Source organism: Asterias amurensis, chromosome 17 (genome assembly GCF_032118995.1).
Source record: "Asterias amurensis chromosome 17, ASM3211899v1".
Taxonomy (NCBI): domain Eukaryota; kingdom Metazoa; phylum Echinodermata; class Asteroidea; order Forcipulatida; family Asteriidae; genus Asterias; species Asterias amurensis.
Genome location: NC_092664.1, coordinates 10,608,152 through 10,629,082, shown reverse-complemented (window position 1 = coordinate 10,629,082; position 20,931 = coordinate 10,608,152). Strand labels below are relative to the sequence as shown.

Sequence of the window (20,931 nt, the reverse complement as noted above, 5' to 3'; positions counted from 1 at the left end):
TAAAACAAAGGAGCACCTGTACAAAAGGTTGTGATCCTATTGCTATTAAATTTGTGCATTGTTGCTGCTCTACGCGGCGCTATTATGATTTTTGCATAATGTTATACATTTAAAATACACCAAATGACGAGGATCTATTTGTCAGTTATATAAAACAAATATTGAGTGGCTTTAATTCGTGGAATGGAATTCCACTCTGAGCCACTCAATATTTGTATACTGTCTGCAAGAAACAGTTTAAAATCTTCAATGACACTAAAAGTGTTTAGTATCCACTAAGCAACAAATGAGCAAGATACACAATCAGATACTGTATATGCATGGCATAATGTAAGCTCATTTGGCCAGTAAGCAATTTATGTTAAGCGTTGTGTTGCGCTTAGCTAATTTGTCTCCTAACAAGCAACTCAAATTTGGTCCTGCTTAAAGCCATTGGACACTTTCAGGACAGAACAAAAATTGAAAGTTCACAGATTTACAAAAAACTTACAGGGTTTACAGAAGGTCAGGTAATGGTGAAAGACTTTCTTGAAATATTATTTCATGAAAATGCTTTACTTTTTGAGAAAACATTAAAACAATTATCAATGTTCGATATCGAGAACAACGGATTTATTTTAAACACATGTCGAAACGTGCGGATACAATGGTGAGTTTTCTCGTTATTTTCTCCCCACTCCGATGACCGATTGAGCCTAAATGTTCACAGGTTTGTTATTTTATAGTTTTGATACACGAAATCTGGGCCTGTTTACCGATGTTGTGCGATTGCTTTAATTTAGCTCTGGTCTGGTCATAGAGTTGCTACTAAAAGTTATACATATTCTGCTTAGCAAAACTATGCAGGATACCAGTCACAATTATATTAACTAAGATTCTAGGTAAATTTTGCTTCAAAACCAGGTCATTCTGACTCATAATTGAGTATCCAAAACGGTACCATCTGGTTATCAAATTTCATAATGCCGCTTTTACAAGCAGAAATGATGGCTTAACATGTGTCTGCTAAGCAGAAACGAGCAGGATACCAGTCACACATTTTGATGGGTTTTTTTTTTGGTTGGTAACCTTGATCTGGTTAGCATCATTTTGTTGCCAGCACTTTTCATATAATAAATAATAATAATAATTTATTTTTGATATAGCGTCTTACATAAAAAAAAAATCTCAAAACGCTGTACAGTATGTTACAAATAAACACTAAGCTAAAAAGAGTAAGCAAAATACAGCAAAATTACATTGTACAATAAGAACGACAAACACAAACAATGACAAACACCAATACGAGACAATCAACAATACAACACCACAGAAAAGGCAATGAAAAAAACAACCTGTTTTTATAACTGTTTAAAAGCTTGAAATTGGGTCCAGAATATCAATTCTCACCAGACACTTTTGATTTCACACACAAAACAATGTCTGAATGAATACCAGCCTCATCACGAAATTATAAATAAATAGTAAACTTGTAGATATTCAGACAACCAAATCTCCTTTTCTGTTAGTGTTGGCTTTTAAAAAGGCTGGTGTGGTCTCGACGTTTCGAGCAGTATACTTTGCTTGTCTTCAGGAGAAGAGTATACTGTTCGACACGTCGGGACAACATCGGCGCTTCTCAGAGCCAACACTCCCTCAAAAGAGATTCAGAAATGGTTGTACCAGCAAGTTTACTAAAAAAATTATAATTTCTTCATATACACACCATGCAAAGCTGTTTTTATTCTGCTTACTTATATTATTTTATTTTATTCTCAGTCGGAGATTGGGTCAAAGATATTTCAAGAGAGCATCGACAACGCATCCTTGTCATTGGCAAGGATGAGTGCACACTTGGACAATATTGGTGAGTTATAACCTTTTTATATTTTTTATTAGTAAAGGTTTTCCGGGACATTCAATCAATTTTTAGGGAGGGTCTATGATTTTGTTTGTTGTTCACACACGTATGCTGATAGGAAATATGAAAAATTATAACAAATGCAGCAAAAATCACATGTGAAATCACTGGGTACAGTGCTATAACACACATCGGTGTAAGGGTAATCCTTCGGATGGGACGTAAAGCCGTTGGTCCCATGTGTTGTGTAAAACGCATGTAAAAGAACCCAGTGCACTTATCGAAAAGAGAAGGGGTTCGCCCCGGTGTTCCTGGCTGGATTGGCAGCATATTGCGCCACATCACCTTGTAAACCATTACATGGTGCTTAAGGATTAGGGCTTATATCTCAAAAAATCACCCCACTCCTTGCAGTAATAATACCTGGCGCTTTTTATCCTTTGGCAAAAGGCGCGTTATAAATACGGTTATTATTATTATTATTATTATTATTATTATTATTATTGTTGTTGTTGTTGTTGTTGTTGTTGTTGTTGTTGTTGTTGTTGTTGTTGTTGTTGTTGTTGTTGTTGTTGTTGTTGTTGTTGTTGTTGTTGTTGTTGTTGTTATTATTATTAGTAATAATAGTGGCTTCGTATAGACGCACATATCTGTCACTGGCGCGGGACTGCGTTTAAACTATATCTAGTACCATTTTACATATATAGTATTTTATAATAATATCACCATGTAAACGGTTAACAAGGTCCTGTGGCGCGTTTTTTTCTGTATGTCAATCAAAACAGGAACACCGGGGTGAACCCCTTCACTTTTAAATTATGGCAATGAGTTTTTTTACGTGCGCTACACAACACACGGGACCAACGACTTTACGTCCTATCTGAAGTATCGGTGTAAGTTATATAATGTTGTTATCACTTTTTTTTGTTCTTTTTTGATTCTTTTTTTCTTTGCAGAGGCTGCGTTTCTACCATTAAGAAACGACGGGGAAACTCACTCATTGACCTCTGATTCAAGTAAAGTCACTCTGACCTCAGCCATCGTGTCAGTGTCTACTAAAGCACTGAATGGCGTCAAAGGTGGTAAGAACGAAGAATGAGTCTCAACTAATTTGGTATCGGGACATCCGCAGGGTAGTGTTGTATTCTCTAAAATATCGCAGGCTTACTATTACTGCGAGAAGAATGCACATTATTGCTCTTTTGACTTAAAGGATTCGGGTACTTTTTCAAAATGTCCATAGATTTACATTACACTTACAGGGTTTGAAGATAATGGTAGTGGAAAGCTTCCCTTCAAATATTACTTACTGAGGTGCTGCAGTTTTTGAGAAATGAGTAAAACAACGTTTGTAAATGATTAAAGTAATTTTCGTCTCATGAGTCGAAAATTATTTTCATGACATTGTTTTACTCATTTCCCAAAAACTACAGCACCTCAGCACGTAATATTTTCAGGGAAGCTTTCTACTATCATTATCTTCAAACTGTGTAAGTTTAGTGTAAATCTGTGGGCATTGTGTTTTTTGTCCTACAAAAGTTACATAGACCGTTTAAAGGAACTGAACACCTTTGGTATTTTGTCAAAGACCATTATTCCCACTTGGTGTATCCCAACATAATATGCATATAATAAGCTTGTGAACATTTGAGCTCTTATTGGTCATCTAATTTGCAAGAGAATAAAACAAGAAAAACGCCCTTGTTGCACAAATTGTGTACTTTCGGATGTTTATCAGTTGAAGCCTTGTTAATTGAGTGAGAAATTACCTCTTTCTCAAAAAAATACATTACTTCAGATGGAGCCTTTTCCCAAAATGTTTCATACCATCAACAACCCTCCATTGCTTGTTTCCAGTGAAGTTTTTATGCTAACAATTATTTTTAGTAATTACCAAAAGTGATGCATCTGTTGCGGGTAACAGCCCCTTAGTACGGGCATGGAGCGGATCAACCACCACTGGTCTTTATAATAGGCCAATTCGAGCTAGACCACTTTAGTCGGTCGAGCGCCAAGTTATTTTGGTTGTCGCGGGTTCAAGTTCCGTTCAAGTCAATAATCAAATATTTACCCCGTATGAAGCTACCCACATCACTATAATATTAATCATTTCCAGTGCGCCATGTCTGCCGTTGATGAAACGACTTGCAAAAACAAAACAAAAACACGTTTTTATGATCATAGTTTTGTTAAAAGTAAATACCAAACGCAGTTAAACTCTTTCCGTCTGATTCCGTCTTGGTCATGTTCCTCGTATCGAAATTACAAGAATGAATGCTAGTTATCATTTTGAAAATAGGAACCAGACTATTTTGTTCTTCCAGCCTCGGTTTGGTAACATTGATATCAATGAGAGAAATTCACGATGGCTGCACCGTGATAAAGGTCTATTGTTTTTTTTTTGTTTTTTTAGCTGCTCTCTCTGTAGTATCAACCCTTGATGAGGTCGCCCATCAGTTATCATCGGGTCTAAGCAATGGTTCCTTCTTAGGAACAGCTATCGTGTCTGTCTCCTTGGAATCAAAAGATGGCGACGCTGGTTCCTTAGATCTGAAAGGGCATCCCATCCAAGTAGAACTCATCCACCGGCACGTATGTATTTTTTTCTTTTTTTTTTCTTTTAAAGTACTCAGGGACACCTTGCCTGGGACCGGGCGAGTAACGTTGGTCTATAAAAAGCGTTTGTAACCGTGTGGACACTACAATTTATACCTTATGCACATGACGTCATTTCAGTAGAGTGCCCTCACCTAGAGGTCAAAAGGAGGTTGTTCATTGGCCAATCCTGTGCGCCGCGCGTACAAATCTGTGCGTTTCGATTGTTTCGTCACTGTTTTTCTACTAAGATGGCCGCTGGATGACGTCAATGCATAAGGTCTTTTTGAAATTGTCAAAGACTAGCCTTCACAGTTGGTGTATCTCAACATATGCATAAAATAACTAACCTGTGAAAATTTGAGCTCAATCGGTCATCAAAGTTGCGAGATAATAATGAAAGAAGAAAACACCCTTGTCACACGAAGTTGTGTGCGTTTAGATGGTTGATTTCAAGTTCTAAACTTGAGGTCTCGAAATAAAATTAGAGGAAAATTACCTCTATCTCGGAAACTATGGCACTTCGGAGGGAGCTGTTTCTCACAATGTTTTATATTGTAAGGTTTTATGCTAATAATTATTTTGAGTAATTACCAATAGTGTCCACTGCCTTTAAGAACCATGTCTTAAAATTGCACAGTTTTCCTTATACGTCGTGAATTAACATGGCATTCCAATTTGTGGCCAGTCAGATTTTTGACTCAAAATGGCCGACCGTGATAGTTTGCAAAGTGAAAGGAAAACCACGAAATTGTTGGGCATATTAAATTTTGTTCTCTGAAGTTTACTTGGCAGAGAGATCGACCGATTTCAATGATTTCTGTGCACAACACGTTGTTTGTAATTTTAATGTTATGGCTGTTGTTGAGAATAATATTTTATTGCAGAATCAGACGAAGCAAACAGGAAAGCTCAAGAGGACTTGCGTTTACTACGATGAGTAAGCTATACACCCTTTACTTTCTCTAATGTATTCCTCAGAGGAGGGTAACACTCGTGACCACATGTCACTTTTAAATTAACCATTACAAAGTCGATGCAACCTATCGCGGTCAAGTTTAAGTCAAGTTTGTAAAACCTAATATTAATAACAACAGTACAGTTAACAATTACAACTTAAAATTTGATTTGCATATAAAATAAAATAAATTGATCATTAACTAGGAAGTGAGTACTTTTAACATTAAGTCATGACCACATGTTGAATGTTTATGAGTGCAATGGTGCGAATATAATGTTCATGAGTTGAAAGATGGAATGTTCTATTCAACGAGGCGGAGCCGAGTTGAATGGAACATTCCAGCTTTCAACGAAAACATTCATTATTTGTTTTATAGAACATCCAAGTAGATCTTTGTCATTTTGATTGAAAGATACAACTTTCAAAACAAACAATTTCAACTGTGTAGAAGCCGAATGCTAGTAATTTTACTATGCCTTCTTGCAGTAACACCTGCTGCGTAACCAAAGACACGAGCACACAGTGATGTTTTTACTCAGCTTTTTCTTTTTCGTTCAATCCGAAAAGTACCATTGCACGCTGGCAGCGTGCAATGTAGCCCTATATAGGACTCTTTCTCTGTCACTGTAGTACAAAACGAAAGTGTAAGGCCGCCAGGGCTACGTGCAATGGTACTTTTCGGATGGAACGAAAAAGCACGGTGACTCAGCGTGCAATGGTACTTTTATTTGCTATCACGTGACGGACAATCCTCCAATCAAATGGCAAGGATGTGCTTGGGTGTTATATAATATACACTTAGTCATGACCACATGTTATTTTTTTTCTCCGTTTTCCACGAAGTGCAATGTCACCCATCGTGGTCAAGCTGTAGTCAAAATGATTAATAACAACAATACAATTAACCATTTAGCCACTGTACCGCCCGGTTACACACCTATATTCCGACACCCCTATGTTCCGACACCCCTATGTTCCGACAATTCAGTCTATATTCCGACACCCCTATGTTCCAACACCCCTATGTTCCAACACCCCTATATTCCGACACCCCTATGTTCCGACACCCCTACGTTCCAACACCCCTATATTCCGACACCCCTATGTTCCGACACCCCTATGTTCCGACAAGTTGTTTCGCACATTACTACTCTGTTGATCAATAACAACAACAACACAACTTGTTTTACAGCCAGGTTTCCCGGTGAATTTCGGCCGGGATTAGGTTTGAACATTCATAAGATAAATTTGTACTGTTTTAAAAATGATGGAATAGAATTAAGATAATCGGTGCTTTGCTATTGTTAGATGCGTGTCCGACGTGTTGATAACATATTTCATGAGCCTTCAATTAATAAAGATTCCAACCCTCTACTGCTACATAAATATAGGTTACCGGTACGTTTATGGACTAAATTGCGGTCAGGTGAAGTTTCTTTAAGTCGCACCGTTTTTCTTAAAAAACAAATGACAAACACAAAATATTGGTGCAGGTTGTCGGAACATAGGGGTGTCGGAACATAGGGGTGTTTGGGTCGTTGGAATATAAGGGTGTCGGAACATAGGGGTGTCGGAGTATAGGGGTGTCGGAACATAGGGGCGTCGGAGTATAGGTTGAGTTGTCGGAATATAGGGGTTTTGGAACATAGGGGTGTCGGAACATAGGGGTGTCGGAACATGGGGGTGTCGGAATATAGAGCAGTCACCTACCGCCCAGCCGCCTATAGCGATACACTGTATGCGGTACGAGGAAACCTCGCTAGCTTGTGTTTGTAGAAAAAAAGGAACATCAAAAGAAAACTCGATAGTCATTAGTAGGTCTACGCATTTGTTAATATATCTAGTTGTTATAGACCGTTATTAATTCTCCCTTCACAGTTGACTTGTCGAAGCTAATGATGATGAAATAATTTAGCTCTTACGAAAAGAAAGAAAAAAAACGCTCACTATAGTAAACAGGAAATTGTTCATCATTTATGATAATATTGTCGAAAATTAACGCCTTCGCGTTTAATCAGTATGAGCATTGAGCCAGACAAAAACCTTGAAAAGCTATTGTGTCCATTTTATCCGTGCATAAACATATTCGCCATAAAAATTACCGTAGCCGTTTAACGAGAGGCATTTATTGTTCCCATGAGAACTTGTACTTTTATACAAATATTACCGAAAGGGTAAGAAATTGTGCATACACATTAAGCCATGGCTATCTTTTAAAATTTGAACTACGATTCCAGTAATTCAATGCAAGAATCTTGAGAAATTGGATTTCAGCAAACTCGGGCGGTGCATGGACTAAAGGGTTAATAATTATAACTTAAAATTTACATCCCCCTCACCATTTTTATAAAAATTATCAAAAGCGCTCAGATATCCAAAAGACAAGAGAATAGGGACAAAGAAGAAATAAAAACCGCAATTTTAATTGTGATGTTTGTATTCTTAATTGTCTGCATCCAGTGTGACCGAACAATGGTCAAGTGAAGGATGTACTATGACATCAGAGGGTGACGCTTCCACTATATGCTCTTTCAACCATCTGACGAATTTCGCGGTACTGATGCAGATTGATCCAGATTCCAATGTAGGTACTCAAAGCCCAGTTAATTTAGACTATACAAAAGAAAACACATCCTTGTCACACAAAGTTATGTGCTTTCAGATGCTTGATTTCGAAACCTCAGATTCTAAATAATGATGAGGTCTCGAAATCAAATTCGTGGAAAAATACTTCTCTCTCGAAAACTACTCAGAGGGAGCCGTTTCGCACAATGTTTTATACCATTGTCAACTCACCCCCCCCCCCCCCCATTACTCGTTACCAAGTAAGGTTTTATGCTAATATCTATTTTGAGTAGTTACCAATAGTGTTCACTGCCTTTTAGACAATATTTGTCAACATGCTAAACATCGTCACGTCTTTAAATTAAGTGTTGCTTTTGTAAACCTGCTGCTGGATATTCATTTTTTGATATGTTTATTAACTCTTTTGCCTAGCTTTAATTTTCCTCATTCTCTGAACAGGCTTGTGACTTTAAAGCTCTGGACGTTTTATCTGCCGTTGGAAGCGTAATCACCATCGTCTGCCTGGCTCTGACCCTTTGTGCCTTCACTTTACTCAAGTAAGTTCAAAGATTGGCAAAATATTGAAATAAATAAACAATACTTTGTCTTGGAACTGATATCAACAACATGGTTCCCTCAGTTGTTGGTTTGGACGCAAGACGACGCACGTTTCTTTGTATGCATTCGGGAGCTACATTGTGTGCAGGGTTCTTTAATGAACAAAAAAGTGGGGGAGGAAGGTGAACATAGGACAACACCCGGGGAAAGCCCATAATGTCGCCCCACTAAGTATTTCTGGTCAACCCATCTGTGTCATTTGCAGATTGCTCACTCTCCTGTTGCGGACCAAAATAACTGAACACTCTCTCTAACCACATCAAGGATGCTATAACACTATTCACATTTTTAAGAAACTCCTCAAATGCTATCTTTTCCAACAAATGTATCGTTATTACACCAAACTAACTTGAGCGCCTATGAACATCTTTGGCTGATTTTTTTGCTCTATATGATTGAATGGTTAATTTATCTTATTCTTCAATATGAAAATAGCAACGGTTTGATTATACATTCAATAACTATCTGTACTGGCGTCGATTTCGCAAAGATAGTTCTATAACTTAAGACTAGTCCCATGACTCTTTAGGAAGTTAATTACAACTTAAGGCTAGTCCTAAGTTAGGACGAGAAACACGTCCTGCTCGTCTTAACTCGAGATAAGACTAGTCTTAAAAGGCACTGGACACTATATTAAAAAGAAAGCACACAAGTTTGTGCAACGGTGATGTTTTTTCTTTCATTATTCTCTTTCAACTTTGACGAAGTTTTCACAGATGTTATGCTTATCTTGGGATACACAAAGTGAGAATACTGGTCTTTGACATTTACCAAAGGCGTCCAGTGCCCTTTTTCTTTCATTATTCTCTTTCAACTTTGATGAAGTTTTCACAGATGTTATGCTTATCTTGGGATACACAAAGTGAGAATACTGGTCTTTGACAATCACCAAAGGTGTCCAGGGGTATAGATTTCACAAAGAGTAGGACTATACTCGTCCTAACTTAGGAATATTCCTACAGTAGACATTAAAAACTAAGGCTAGTCCTAAGTTAGGATGAGTAACTCGTCCTAACTCGAAATAAGTCTTAAATCTTTGTGAAATCCATTTTTACTGTCTTGTATTAACTCTTTGTGAATTCACCCCTGGTGGTCTTTCACAGGATGTTCAAGGCGGAGCGTAACGTTGTTCACGGCAACCTGGCATTTGCTGTACTGGTCTCCCAGCTCGTGTTCTTCATTGGGATTGATGCGGCAGAAAACGTGAGTCGTTTATATTACCCCAAAAAGAATGGAGCAGCCCGTAAAACCTTATGAGTCAATAATAAAAGCTTCTTCGAAGAGCGCTTACAATAGCGCTAATAAATTTCATTTCTTGTTAGCTTTCGTTTTCCTTTAAATAATGTTTTAGTGCTTTTGCCTTTTTGTGCACAGCGCCTTTGAGCAATTGTTTTTTGGATATTGTGGCGCTTTATAAATGCTGTTATTATTTAATATCCGTCACTATCGACGCCCTGGCACTTTAACATACAGTATTTTCCTGAGAGGTAGGTGGGATTAAGTTTTAAATAGTGAGACTTGTACTTCTTTTACATAGCACCATGTAATTGCTTACGAGGTGATGTGGCGCAATGTGATACACGATGATTTTTGCAGGAGTAAAAACAAATCTCTATAATTATCATTGATTAGCTCCTCCCCATCAATTACTTTTTGTATTTGCATTGTGTGTTTCTTTTTCTTGTTCTGTTTTATTGATGAAAAAAATAATAACAGCAGTCTCTCCCGTCGCCTCGAAACTCATCCCATTACTTTCCAGGACTCGTCCATCTGAAACATTGCTCATTCATTCCATACATTTTTTTAATACTAGATTTCCTAATAATTATCGATGAACCTGTTTCCTCAGCGAACTGCCTGTTCAGCCGTTGCCGTTTTGCTTCACTATTTCCTGCTGTCCTCCTTTTCTTGGATGCTGATAGAGGGCGCCCTGCTTTTCGTCAAGGCTGTGTTCATTTTTCATCGAGAGCTCCACCCTTTCAAGGTTATGGCGCTGGGATGGGGTAAGTTCAGTGAATTATTACTATGACGTCACGATTGAAGCAATAGGTAACGAACAGAGCATTGGGATATTGGGAGCAATTATCTCGCCAGGCTAAGCTTTCCAGTCAAGCGTTTAATCATAACGTAAGAGGGTGCGCTTTAGCGATTTACAACTGAGCGTAGTACACTATCCAATATCGAGCACTATCGTCTTGGGTAAAGACTATGTAGCCCTTGGCATGACGTATGCTGACTACATCCACGCATGCATACATACACTGTAGGTTCGCAACAACAATAGAGTTCAATAGGACAAAAGAACGAACTATATAACTCTCCACATGGGTGTAATTTTTAGAATCTTAAAAAGTCCTGAAAATACTAGGCAGACGCAAAAACAAGCCACCATCAGCGCCATACAGAAAAGTGACATGCTCCTTCATTTTTGCCAACAAATAGAGTTATTACAGATGGCGCGTTAGGGCCTATATGGGAAGGGTCTGCTAAAAACACCTCTGTAAAATGGATGTGTAAAAGTACATCGCTGATTTATAAGTGTTCGAATAAGGATTGACTCTTTACCTTTGCAGTCCATTTAATGCTGTTATTTCCGCTCGTTGGTAAGCACGTTATTGATGCAAGCATTTTAAAACACCTGTCATGTTTTCTTCAGGTATGCCTATTCCGATTGTTGCCATCACTTTTGCTGCCGTACAGTCAGATGGCTACGGGTATTCAAGTGATTTCCCCGGGTAAGTCCTCAAATTATGTGCACTTCAAGTGCCTAGTTTTATTTGTTTGTTTTTTAGTTTATTTTTTTTTACTAATGCGACACCTTTGGAGACACTTGGGGGCAGCAGACAGGTAAATTTAATAACCGTTCGCAGAAGTGAACGCAAACTATGCTGCGAAAAAAAATTGTGTTGAAGTTGTGGGAGATTCGGAAAGTGCAAGGACAAAAGAACGAACTATACAACTCTCCACAGCTGGGGTGTAATTTTTAAAATCTTTAAAAGTCCTGAAAATATTTTGTTAGTACAAAAGTGAGACATGATTCAAATTCACTTTAAGTAAACAATAAAGTCACTGTCATTTTCTGAAAAAAGGAAAAGAAAACGAAAACAAAAAAGTGTAAACGTTATTTTTAATCTCACCTTTTTTCTTCAGATGTTGGCTCAATGGGATTGCAATTTGGGCGTTTATTTGCCCAATAACAGTAGTCATAACGGTAAGATTTTTTTTTTTTTAATCAAGTGATATTAACAAAAATTAAAATCATTGGTAAACTGTTTGACGCCATAGAGCCCGTGAGAAAATTGTGGAAGGTTATTAGTTGTGGTGCAAGACAGGGTTATGACTAAAGTCGAATTTGTGTATTTTCATGTAATATTCTCTTCAAAGAAAGAGAGGGGAAAAGAAAAGTTGAACTAGTTATCCAACTACTGGAAATAAATTGATGGAGAGCTAAGTATGTTAGTGTTCATTTTTGCTTTTGGTTTTTGCTGTCAACAGTACAGACCATTCACACGAAAAACAACAAAATGTACAACGTGGAACGCACTATAAACGTATACGCGTGTGTGCATAAGTGCACAGCTTCATGCACGGTGTTTGCAAACAAAAATGATCTGTTGATATCGTGCTTAGGAAAGGCTAATGTTTCGGTTAGTTTCTTATCTATGAAACATTCAAATACCAGCCTCCGTTTGGCTTGGAAAACAACACTGTATTGGTATGCTTTTTATTCAATCGTTCATTAAAAAAATCGGCTCTTAGGTTGGAAATTGTTTTTGAATTTGTTGAGCTGCATCTATTTCACGTTAACCAATATGGAAATTAATAATGAATTTAATCAAATTGAAATTAAATCCATAGTCCAATACAAAGATACCGCCAATCGATCGATCCGTATTATGCAGACTTCTTGCCGAATTGTAATTAGCCAGTTTTGAAAAGATATTTCTCAACATATGCATACAATAACAAACCTGTGAAAATTTGAGCTCAATCGGTCATCGAACTTGCGAGATAATAATGAAAGCAAAAACACCCTTGTCACACAAAGATGTGTGCGTTTAGATTCAAATTCTAAACTTCAGGTCTCGAAATCAAATTCGTGGAAAATTACTTCTTTCTCGAAAACTATGGCACTTTCCAGGGAGCCATTTATCACAATGTTTTATACCATCAACCTCTCCCCATTACTCGTGACCAAGAAAGGTTTTACGCTAATAACTATTTTGAGTAATTACCAAAATAGTGTCCACTGCCTTTAAAATTAAATTGTTTGCAGGTGAACACGGTGTTCGTAATTGCAGTAATACGTTCCTATCTGCGTCTGAAGGCAACCAAGGACAAAACGGAGCTCGCTAAAATCAGGTAAAGGCAGCGACTGTGAAAACAGTGTTTAGAATTTCAAGACATGTCTTTAGTCTTTTTGCAAGACGTTTTCTCGTTTAGGTTTGTGGGCTATAGTGTAAAAGTGGTCCTTGGCATGGCGCTACTGGTGTGAGTTGAATGTGCGGGTCGACCGCGCTCTGCAAGAAACGTCTTGCTCCTAGACTACGCTTTTGTTCACTTGTATTGTGTGTCTCATAAAAAAAAAACTATACACTTTTTAAACGGCAGTCAAACAAAACAAAATTATGTTTGTAACAATGTTATTGTGTTGATTTTGTTGAAACAAAACTACTAATTATGTGAGGTGTTTTATTTAATTAAAAGTTTGCATAACGTGATTAGAAAGATATTTAAAAAGTGGAATTATAATGATCCACACAAGTATCACTCGAAATTGCGTGGGTTTCCTTTTACCTCGTCTACTAACACGGTCGGCCATTAATTATGGATGGCCTACCGTATTAGTTCGCAAAGTAAATGGAAAACCACTCAATTTAGAGCCATATTTGTGTGGATCATTGTGTTCTACTTTTACATCATCTTTTTACCCATATGCATGTTATAACAAACGGTTACAAACGCTTTTCAAAGAGCAATTCGACCGATCCAAGGCAACGTGTTCCTTTATTAAACCAGTCTATCACCCTGTATTCGCCCATGCATTTTTTTTTTTCTTTTTTTTTTTTTTTTTTTTACAAAATGGCTTTCAATAAAGTCGCAAGGTTAGGAGTGTGACAGAAGCTTCATTCTCAATAATCAGCCACAGCCCACTTGTTTTAGCCAATTGGCCCAAATCATTGCAAAAAGAAAAGAAACAAACCTCTGTCCGAAGTTTTCACACCAATGAACAAAATTGTCGAACTTGTCAAAATAGTTGTTGTCTGTTTGTTTTCCCTTCATGGTACAAAATAGCTGTGGACTTAAGTTAATGTTGCAGGGTCGAATAATTGGTGCTTTATTTCATGATTGTTTCATTAAAACGCTGATCATAGTTTAGGTTGAATTTGCATAAATTTGCATCGATTTGCATATGAATGTTAATCTCAGCTGTGATTATGTAAATCTCTTATTATAGGGGCGTATTGAGAGCAATCATGATTATTCAACCTCTGATGGGATTCACTTGGCTCTTGGGTTTTGGTGTGAGCGGACAGGTCGTCGCATGCGTTCTGTTCGTCATTCTTAACACTCTTCAGGTAAAAACACAATTTGACATTTGGTGTTTTTAGGTATAGAAAAGGGGCTCCGTGTTGCTAACACACTTCAGGTAAAAACACAATTTGACATTTTGTGTTTTTAGGTATAGAAAAGGGGCTCCGTGTTGCTAACACACTTCAGGTAAAAACACAATTTGACATTTTGTGTTTTTAGGTATAGAAAAGGGGCTCCGTGTTGCTGGTGTCCTGGGGAATCTGTCCCCGGAGATTATGTTCCCTACATGGAAAATTTACATGGGCTTGAGGAGGAGGATTCAACAGAGGGCGCTGCCAGAAGAAGTTGTAAACAGCTCGCGTTTGACGGGACAGAATCTTTCACATGAGCAGACCAACTTTTCATTTCAGATACATTTATTTCATGTCAACATCAATCAATACATTGTAATAACATTGTTCAGAAAACATATAATAACTTGTACTAAGGAAAACTTAATCCAGTTAATGAACAATAAAAAGAAAATAGCTTGACGTTAACATGTAGGAAAAAGAAGAAGAAAAAGCTTTTTTTTCCTCTTCCCTAAAGACAAGGACAATTTTACACAAAAACGTACACGAACATACAAAAGGGACATGGACATCTCCTGCCACACTGGTTCAAAACCCATGTATTTCGAAGTCCGCTGTCTAATCTGCTCGGCATCCGGAGCCTGGAAGAAAACAACTACAACAATGATTTCACACTTTAAATTTGGGGTTGATAACAAAAATTACCCCGCAAGGATTCGAATTTGGAAGTCGTTGTTCTGTATAGTTATATGACCCAAATCCGATAACACAGAGAGCCATGGGACAAAGTTAATACATATAGCTCATTAAACTGTAGTTACGGAATTCTTTTTTGTGACAAACATTACGACCCTGCCAGGATTCGAACCTGGAATGCCCTGATTCGAAGTCAGATGCCTTATCCGTTGGGCCACAGGGCCGCTGAAGGAAACACAAACAGAGAAAGAAATCCCCTTTAAGAGAAGGGAGTAGGGTTTAGGTAAAAACAAAACATACGATTCGAACATGCCCTGATTCTTAGTCGGATGCTTTATCCGTTGGGCCACAGGGCCGTTGAAGGAAACACAAACAGAGAAAGGCATAATCTTTTAGAGACGGGAGGTTTAGGTTAAAACAAAACATTGAACCCTGCCAGGATTCGAACCTGGTGTCCCGTCGTAGTCAGATGCGTTAAAGTGAATCAAAGTGAATACACTGAGTAGTAGAAACAACTGTGCATTGTTCAATTACTGAAGGCAATCAACATAATTACAAATTGTAGTAATTTATCTTTATTTTGTTCTCCTGTTTGTATTTATTTCAGGGAGTTTTCATCTTTGTTCTGTACTGTCTAAGGACTGAAGAGGTAAGTTTCCTACTCGTGATAGTCACTTGTCTTGACTGGCGACGTTATTTTTGTACCAGCTGCCGATAGAGGGCGCAACATTGACTGGATCAAAGGTATTCGGCAAGTCGCAGAATAATCTACTTTGGAAAAGGTTTCCAGTATCCCAAAGTCTCCAAAGTTTCCTGCGAAATGTGGAGTATTTGTCAACATTCTTGATCAAAGATATTAATCATAATTTGCTTTCAGCATCAGTGAATTTACACAACTACAGTTTCATCTTATTCCAACTACACGAATGGTGTTTTCTTCATCATTGACGGAGTACAAGGAAATAATGAACAACACTGAACAAACAGTTCGCTCACAACATTGGTTTGCATCTCGCTCAAGCGTTCAACATTGTTCTTAGAGTGTAAAATAAATTTCGAAAAAAAAAAGAAAGTTTACAACACCTGGTCTCAATTTCATAGCGCTGCTTTAAACTGTAAGCAAATTTCCGTACTTCCTGTATCATAAAATAAAATGCTGAGGGGCAAGCTTATTTCACAGGTTAGCAGCAAAATTGGGCGGCATTATTGCACGTTTACCATGGATTTGCATTGTGACGTCATTTATTTTCCTGCGGTGTAAGCATCGGAAGGTTAGCCTTTTCGTGTACTTACGGTTAGCAGCGCTATGAAATGTAAATGGTAAGCCTGCCGTAACAGTAACACTAGGCAATCTACTTGGATGATAATTTCTGTGAACCAATTTGGTAATAAATACTGTTGGACTCTATTTCTTTAAGGTTCAAACTGTTCTGAAGAAATTCAAGAATAAGATATCACCACAACGAGGTGAGGATCAACAAAATCAGCTCCGTATGAGTACAATGAGTGCGTCTAGCAGCACCAAAAACACAAGCTTGGACAGTAAGACCTCATCGGGTGAGTACACAACCGCATTGAGGTAGAAAACATTGTCCTAAATACCGGTCAGAATTGACCCTGATGTGGGTCCTCTGCCGTCCATTACACCGAACTCCCCGGGCCCCTAACCTAGGATTTATCTTTGGACTTGGGAGGAGTCAAAATCCGAATCCATAGACCAGGCATGTGAGTAACTAGCCTATACTTTTGTACACAGTAAGTTAAGGGGAAAAAAAGGAAAATCGAAACCAAAAAGAGGAAATCAGCTGAAAAGAGGAAGTCTCACATGCCTGATAGACGTTAGGACGAATTGAACCCATTGTAAGTAAGGACGGGTTACTCGTCCTATAACTGGAGATTATGATTAATCCTAGGTTTCGTGAAATCGGCTACTGGTGCCAGACCCCTGGATGGGTTAGTATGCCAAGTAATACGTGTCGAATTGACCCATGAATTCGTCAAACTGACGTCCGTTGTCGCATGCAATTGTGTCTTCTATGCAATACTATCCGGATGACATTAGCCGGATGACATTATTGCATATGCAACAATGTCCGCCGGACGGTTTTGCACATGCAAAGGTGTCCGCCCGGACGCTGCTGCATAATGCAATTGTGTCCGCCCGGATGCATTTGCATATGCAGTTGTGGCCGCCCCCGTGCAAAATCGTCCTTGCAGTAAATCCCTAAGTTGGTCAACGGAACACGTTCGCCATTTTTTTTACAAGCTATAAGTGCATGTCATGAATGACATGGGAAATGTTCGGCCGTTGGGTATTCGCTGCACTCATAAAACACGTAACTATTCATGCTCGCTTACGCGCGCAAATACGTACAGTCATGTACATGTCCGCCGGACGGTTTTTGCAAACCCCGGGACACGATTGCATATGTAAAAGTGTCCGGAGCGGACAGTATTGCATGGCGGACATAAATGCATCTGACACCAGCAGCCGATTTCACGAAACTTTACGCAACTGCACAAGTCCACATGCGCAATGTTAAACCCCAACACTCAACTAAAAACTAGTGTTATGTCTATTGTGTTTTAGTACCATTCGGGGAGAAAGCTGGTTGGACTTAGAGGCCACTGGAACGAACAACGCTCAGAGGTGAAACCTTAATTTAGGTATCAATATATGAAGCAATACAATTGATTTATTTATATATTCGTAAGTAGTTTTAAAGTATAGTGAAGTTTTTGAGCCAGGACATGACCATAGTAATAACAACATACAATTTGTAAGGCGCACAGTATTTGGAATGGTACCATTCAACGGCACCGGATGCTAGTAAGCTGACAAACTGAACAGATGAGTCTTGAGGTTGTATTTGAATGTTGATAGATCATGTGATATGTTCTTGTCTTATCTGCTTTTTAAAACCATGCAGATTTTGGTAAATTAAGTCTTGATTTGGATATGAGCCAAAAAAAAAAAAAAACATTACCCTTTTACCCAGAATGTAGTAACTCTAAAAACATCGAGCAAGGCACTGTCTGCAGTGGAACCGCATGACTGTACGGGCTAAAATTTAATGGCACTGCAGTGAGGAATACTGACATAAGAAATGAAAATGGAAGTACGATATAAAGACGTTTGATTGTTGGTTGTTAGTGGTGAATATTTCTGATGTTTTGTCTTTGCAAGTTCACCCCCCAAACAAGGCTAAAAGCCACTCTTTGGTATGGGGCTACTGGAAGACAAATTATAGTGAAAAGAACTTAGGGGAGCTGAAGGTGGGAATTGATATTCCTCTTAAAATTGTAGGATGGAGGGAAAGATGCACCAGGCAGGAAGCTCCAAAGAGAATGGGATGCAGTGCATGACAACCTCCCTTTGTGCTAACATGACGCTTGGTACGTGCCTTAAAGAAACACGTTGCCTTGGATCGGTCGAGTTCGTCTTTGAAAAGCGTTTGTTATAAAATGCATATGGGTAGACAGATGTTGTAAAAGTAGAATACAATGATCCACACAAACATGCCTCGAAATTGCACGGTTTTCCATTTACCTCGTCGACTAACACGTCGGCCATTTATGGGAGTCAAACTTTTGACTCCCAAAAATGGCCGACCGTATTCTTCTTTTACAACATCTTTCCACTATATGCATTTTATAAAAAACGGTTACAAACGCTTTTTATAGACCAACTCGACCGATCCAAGGCAACGTGCTCCTTTAAATGTTTCGACAAAACAGTCATGCGCAGGTATCCACATGACTTTCCTTGCAATACGATTGAGGATTATTTAAAGTAATGTTTTCGATACAATTTTATTTATGATTAAAATTTTTACTTGATTAATATCGTTAGCTTTGACACATTTAAAGGCAGGGTGTACTTTTTGGGTGACCATAAAAACGTACTTGATGACGAGCACCGGAGATACAGTAACAATAAACGACCAATTTGAAGTATAGGTTAAAGAGAAAGTGTGGTAAATTTTCACCCACAAAATTTAGACTGAGAAAGGCTTCATGCATGAAGTTGTTCTCATACATCTCTGTGCTTCAAGGGAGTGTTTTTCTGTCATCAATTGAGTCAACAATTTCAAAGGTTTTTACGATGTGTATACGTTGTGATCAACCAAGTTAGGGTGCTGTTCTTTGATATTTTACCAAAGTATACACTGCCTTAAAATTAAAGTCTTCAATATTTTTTTCCATTTTTGCACGTAACAATTGACTTTATACAATGATAGGACTCTATTTGACGGGTATTTATGCACATTTTAATAACATAAATGTTAGTTGTTTTCGAGTGACGCTGTAAGTTCATTAAGTTCTAATAATTGCTCAAATGCGATGTTTTAAATTACGGATAAAATTACTGATATTATATGTAGTCCCTAAAATTCCCCCTCAGGAATAGTTTTCTTGAAAAGTTTTTGTTGTGATTTTTCAATTACTTTTTTTTCCTGTTGCTTTATTTGTAAAGAAAATCTGTCATTAATTTTGTACATTTTGAGAATGGTTCATCAACACGGAAAAACACATTATAACCTCTATTTATTTATAACATCGATTATAAAATGGTTGGAGATGGCTAACTACCTATCCTTTAGTCAAGGCGCACGCGGCTACCCCAGATGTCACACGACCAAAAATGTCACGCACAAAAAAAAATGAGCCGCAAATCGCCGCTCGCGCTGGTCTTTTTTCGTGCGTGATTTCTTGGGTGCACACCTCACATCTCATATACGCTACCACCAGTGAGAAAGGAACGTAGTTAATGTATTATTTGCTCAACCTTTCATTTTGTGGGTCATATTGTATCAACGTAATGCTGACGTAGGCCTATTGGTAATATCAGAAAGACATCTACAATAAAAGTGAGAAAGAAAAGTTTCAGCATAATACCGTGTTTACTTCTTGAGTAAACATCAACAAACATTGATTAATTCCTTCCACGTTTAGCAATGTGACCGCGGGCACCAGCCGCATCTCTGGCCACAGCATTCGAGAACGGACACCAACCCTTAAGAAACCCGATGCACGACTAATGTGCACCTCGTTTATCTGATTAAATGATGTTATTGTTGTCTACTCAATTGGGAAGTTTAAAACAAAATACTTTTACAGGGTGCTTTCTATAATTATAACTATATAGTGAGCTTTCCGGTAAACATAACTGAATTTATTTCTTAGTCGTTACCAGGGTTTTACTCTACCTCGTAAAACTGCTCGACTTTTCATCGAGCCGATCGTGGTTAAAATATTTTTTCAAATCACGATAATAATAATTCGTAATAACGATCCGCTTTTTTATAGCGCAAAATTACAATTAAGTGAAAGAGTGAACACCATTTCATGGCTCTGCTAACCGTAAGCACAAAATCGTTATATTATCATGCTAAACAAATTTCTGTCCCATTTTTTACTGATTAAAATAAGGAAATCCATACATGTATTTACAGTTGGAATTGGCCGCACCAACACATACACGAGGCACACAAACAGTGTTTGCCTACCGCCGCGTGGTGGCGCCGTCACCGCTCAAACTCCAGTCCAACTCTGTAGTCGCGCTTGCCAACTCAAACATAACCCTCTAGTCCCTGCACCGCCCGAGTTTGCCGAAATGATTTTTCAAGATTTTTGCAGAAAATTACTGGAATCATAGTTCATTATTTACCAAGGCTGATTATTTATAAATAAATGCACAGTTTGTGACCCTTTCGGTGATATTTGTACAAGTCCTTAGGGGGGGGACAATAAACCCCCTCGTTAAACGCCTACGGTAGTATTTATGGCGATTATTTTTGTATAATGATAAAATGGACACTATAGCTTTTCAAGGCTTTTATCTGGCTCAGTGCTGATTATTTGCGAGGGCGTTAGTTTTCGACAATATCACCATAAATGATAAGTACAGTTTCATTTGTGTTTACTAATGAGCGTTTTGTTGGGTAAGAGCTAAAATTATTTCACCATCATTAGCTTCGACAAGTCAACTGTGAAGGGATGAATCAATAATGATCTATAAAAAACCAGCTGGATTCGCCAATGCGTAG

The 20,931-nt window shown here is 38.1% G+C and overlaps 1 protein-coding gene and 1 non-coding gene across 2 annotated transcripts; one reads left to right on the top strand and one right to left on the bottom strand.

The window, feature by feature from the left end:
• Positions 1-1,184: 1,184 nt before the first annotated feature.
• LOC139950108 (latrophilin-like protein LAT-2) lies at positions 1,185-17,631 on the top strand. Its single transcript, XM_071948736.1, has 16 exons — positions 1,185-1,214; positions 1,759-1,846; positions 2,797-2,922; positions 4,254-4,432; positions 5,323-5,375; positions 7,857-7,980; positions 8,421-8,518; positions 9,683-9,782; positions 10,429-10,582; positions 11,236-11,314; positions 11,730-11,790; positions 12,856-12,941; positions 14,038-14,158; positions 15,489-15,530; positions 16,300-16,438; positions 17,472-17,631. The coding sequence occupies exons 1-16, from the start codon at positions 1,185-1,187 to the stop codon at positions 17,501-17,503; spliced, it is 1,512 nt and encodes a 503-aa protein (XP_071804837.1). The 3' UTR covers positions 17,504-17,631.
• Positions 15,033-15,105, bottom strand: Trnar-ucg (transfer RNA arginine (anticodon UCG)). Its single transcript has one exon. It is a non-coding gene; the product is annotated as a tRNA-Arg (tRNA).
• Positions 17,632-20,931: the final 3,300 nt, after the last annotated feature.

Excerpts from the sequence above, each read along its gene's own strand:
- LOC139950108 (XM_071948736.1), top strand. The coding sequence starts at position 1,185 with ATGTTACAAATAAACACTAAGCTAAAAAGA. Across the intron at positions 5,376-7,856 it reads ACTTGCGTTTACTACGATGA|TGTGACCGAACAATGGTCAA; the intron begins GTAAGCTATACA and ends GTCTGCATCCAG. Across the intron at positions 11,791-12,855 it reads CAATAACAGTAGTCATAACG|GTGAACACGGTGTTCGTAAT; the intron begins GTAAGATTTTTT and ends AATTGTTTGCAG.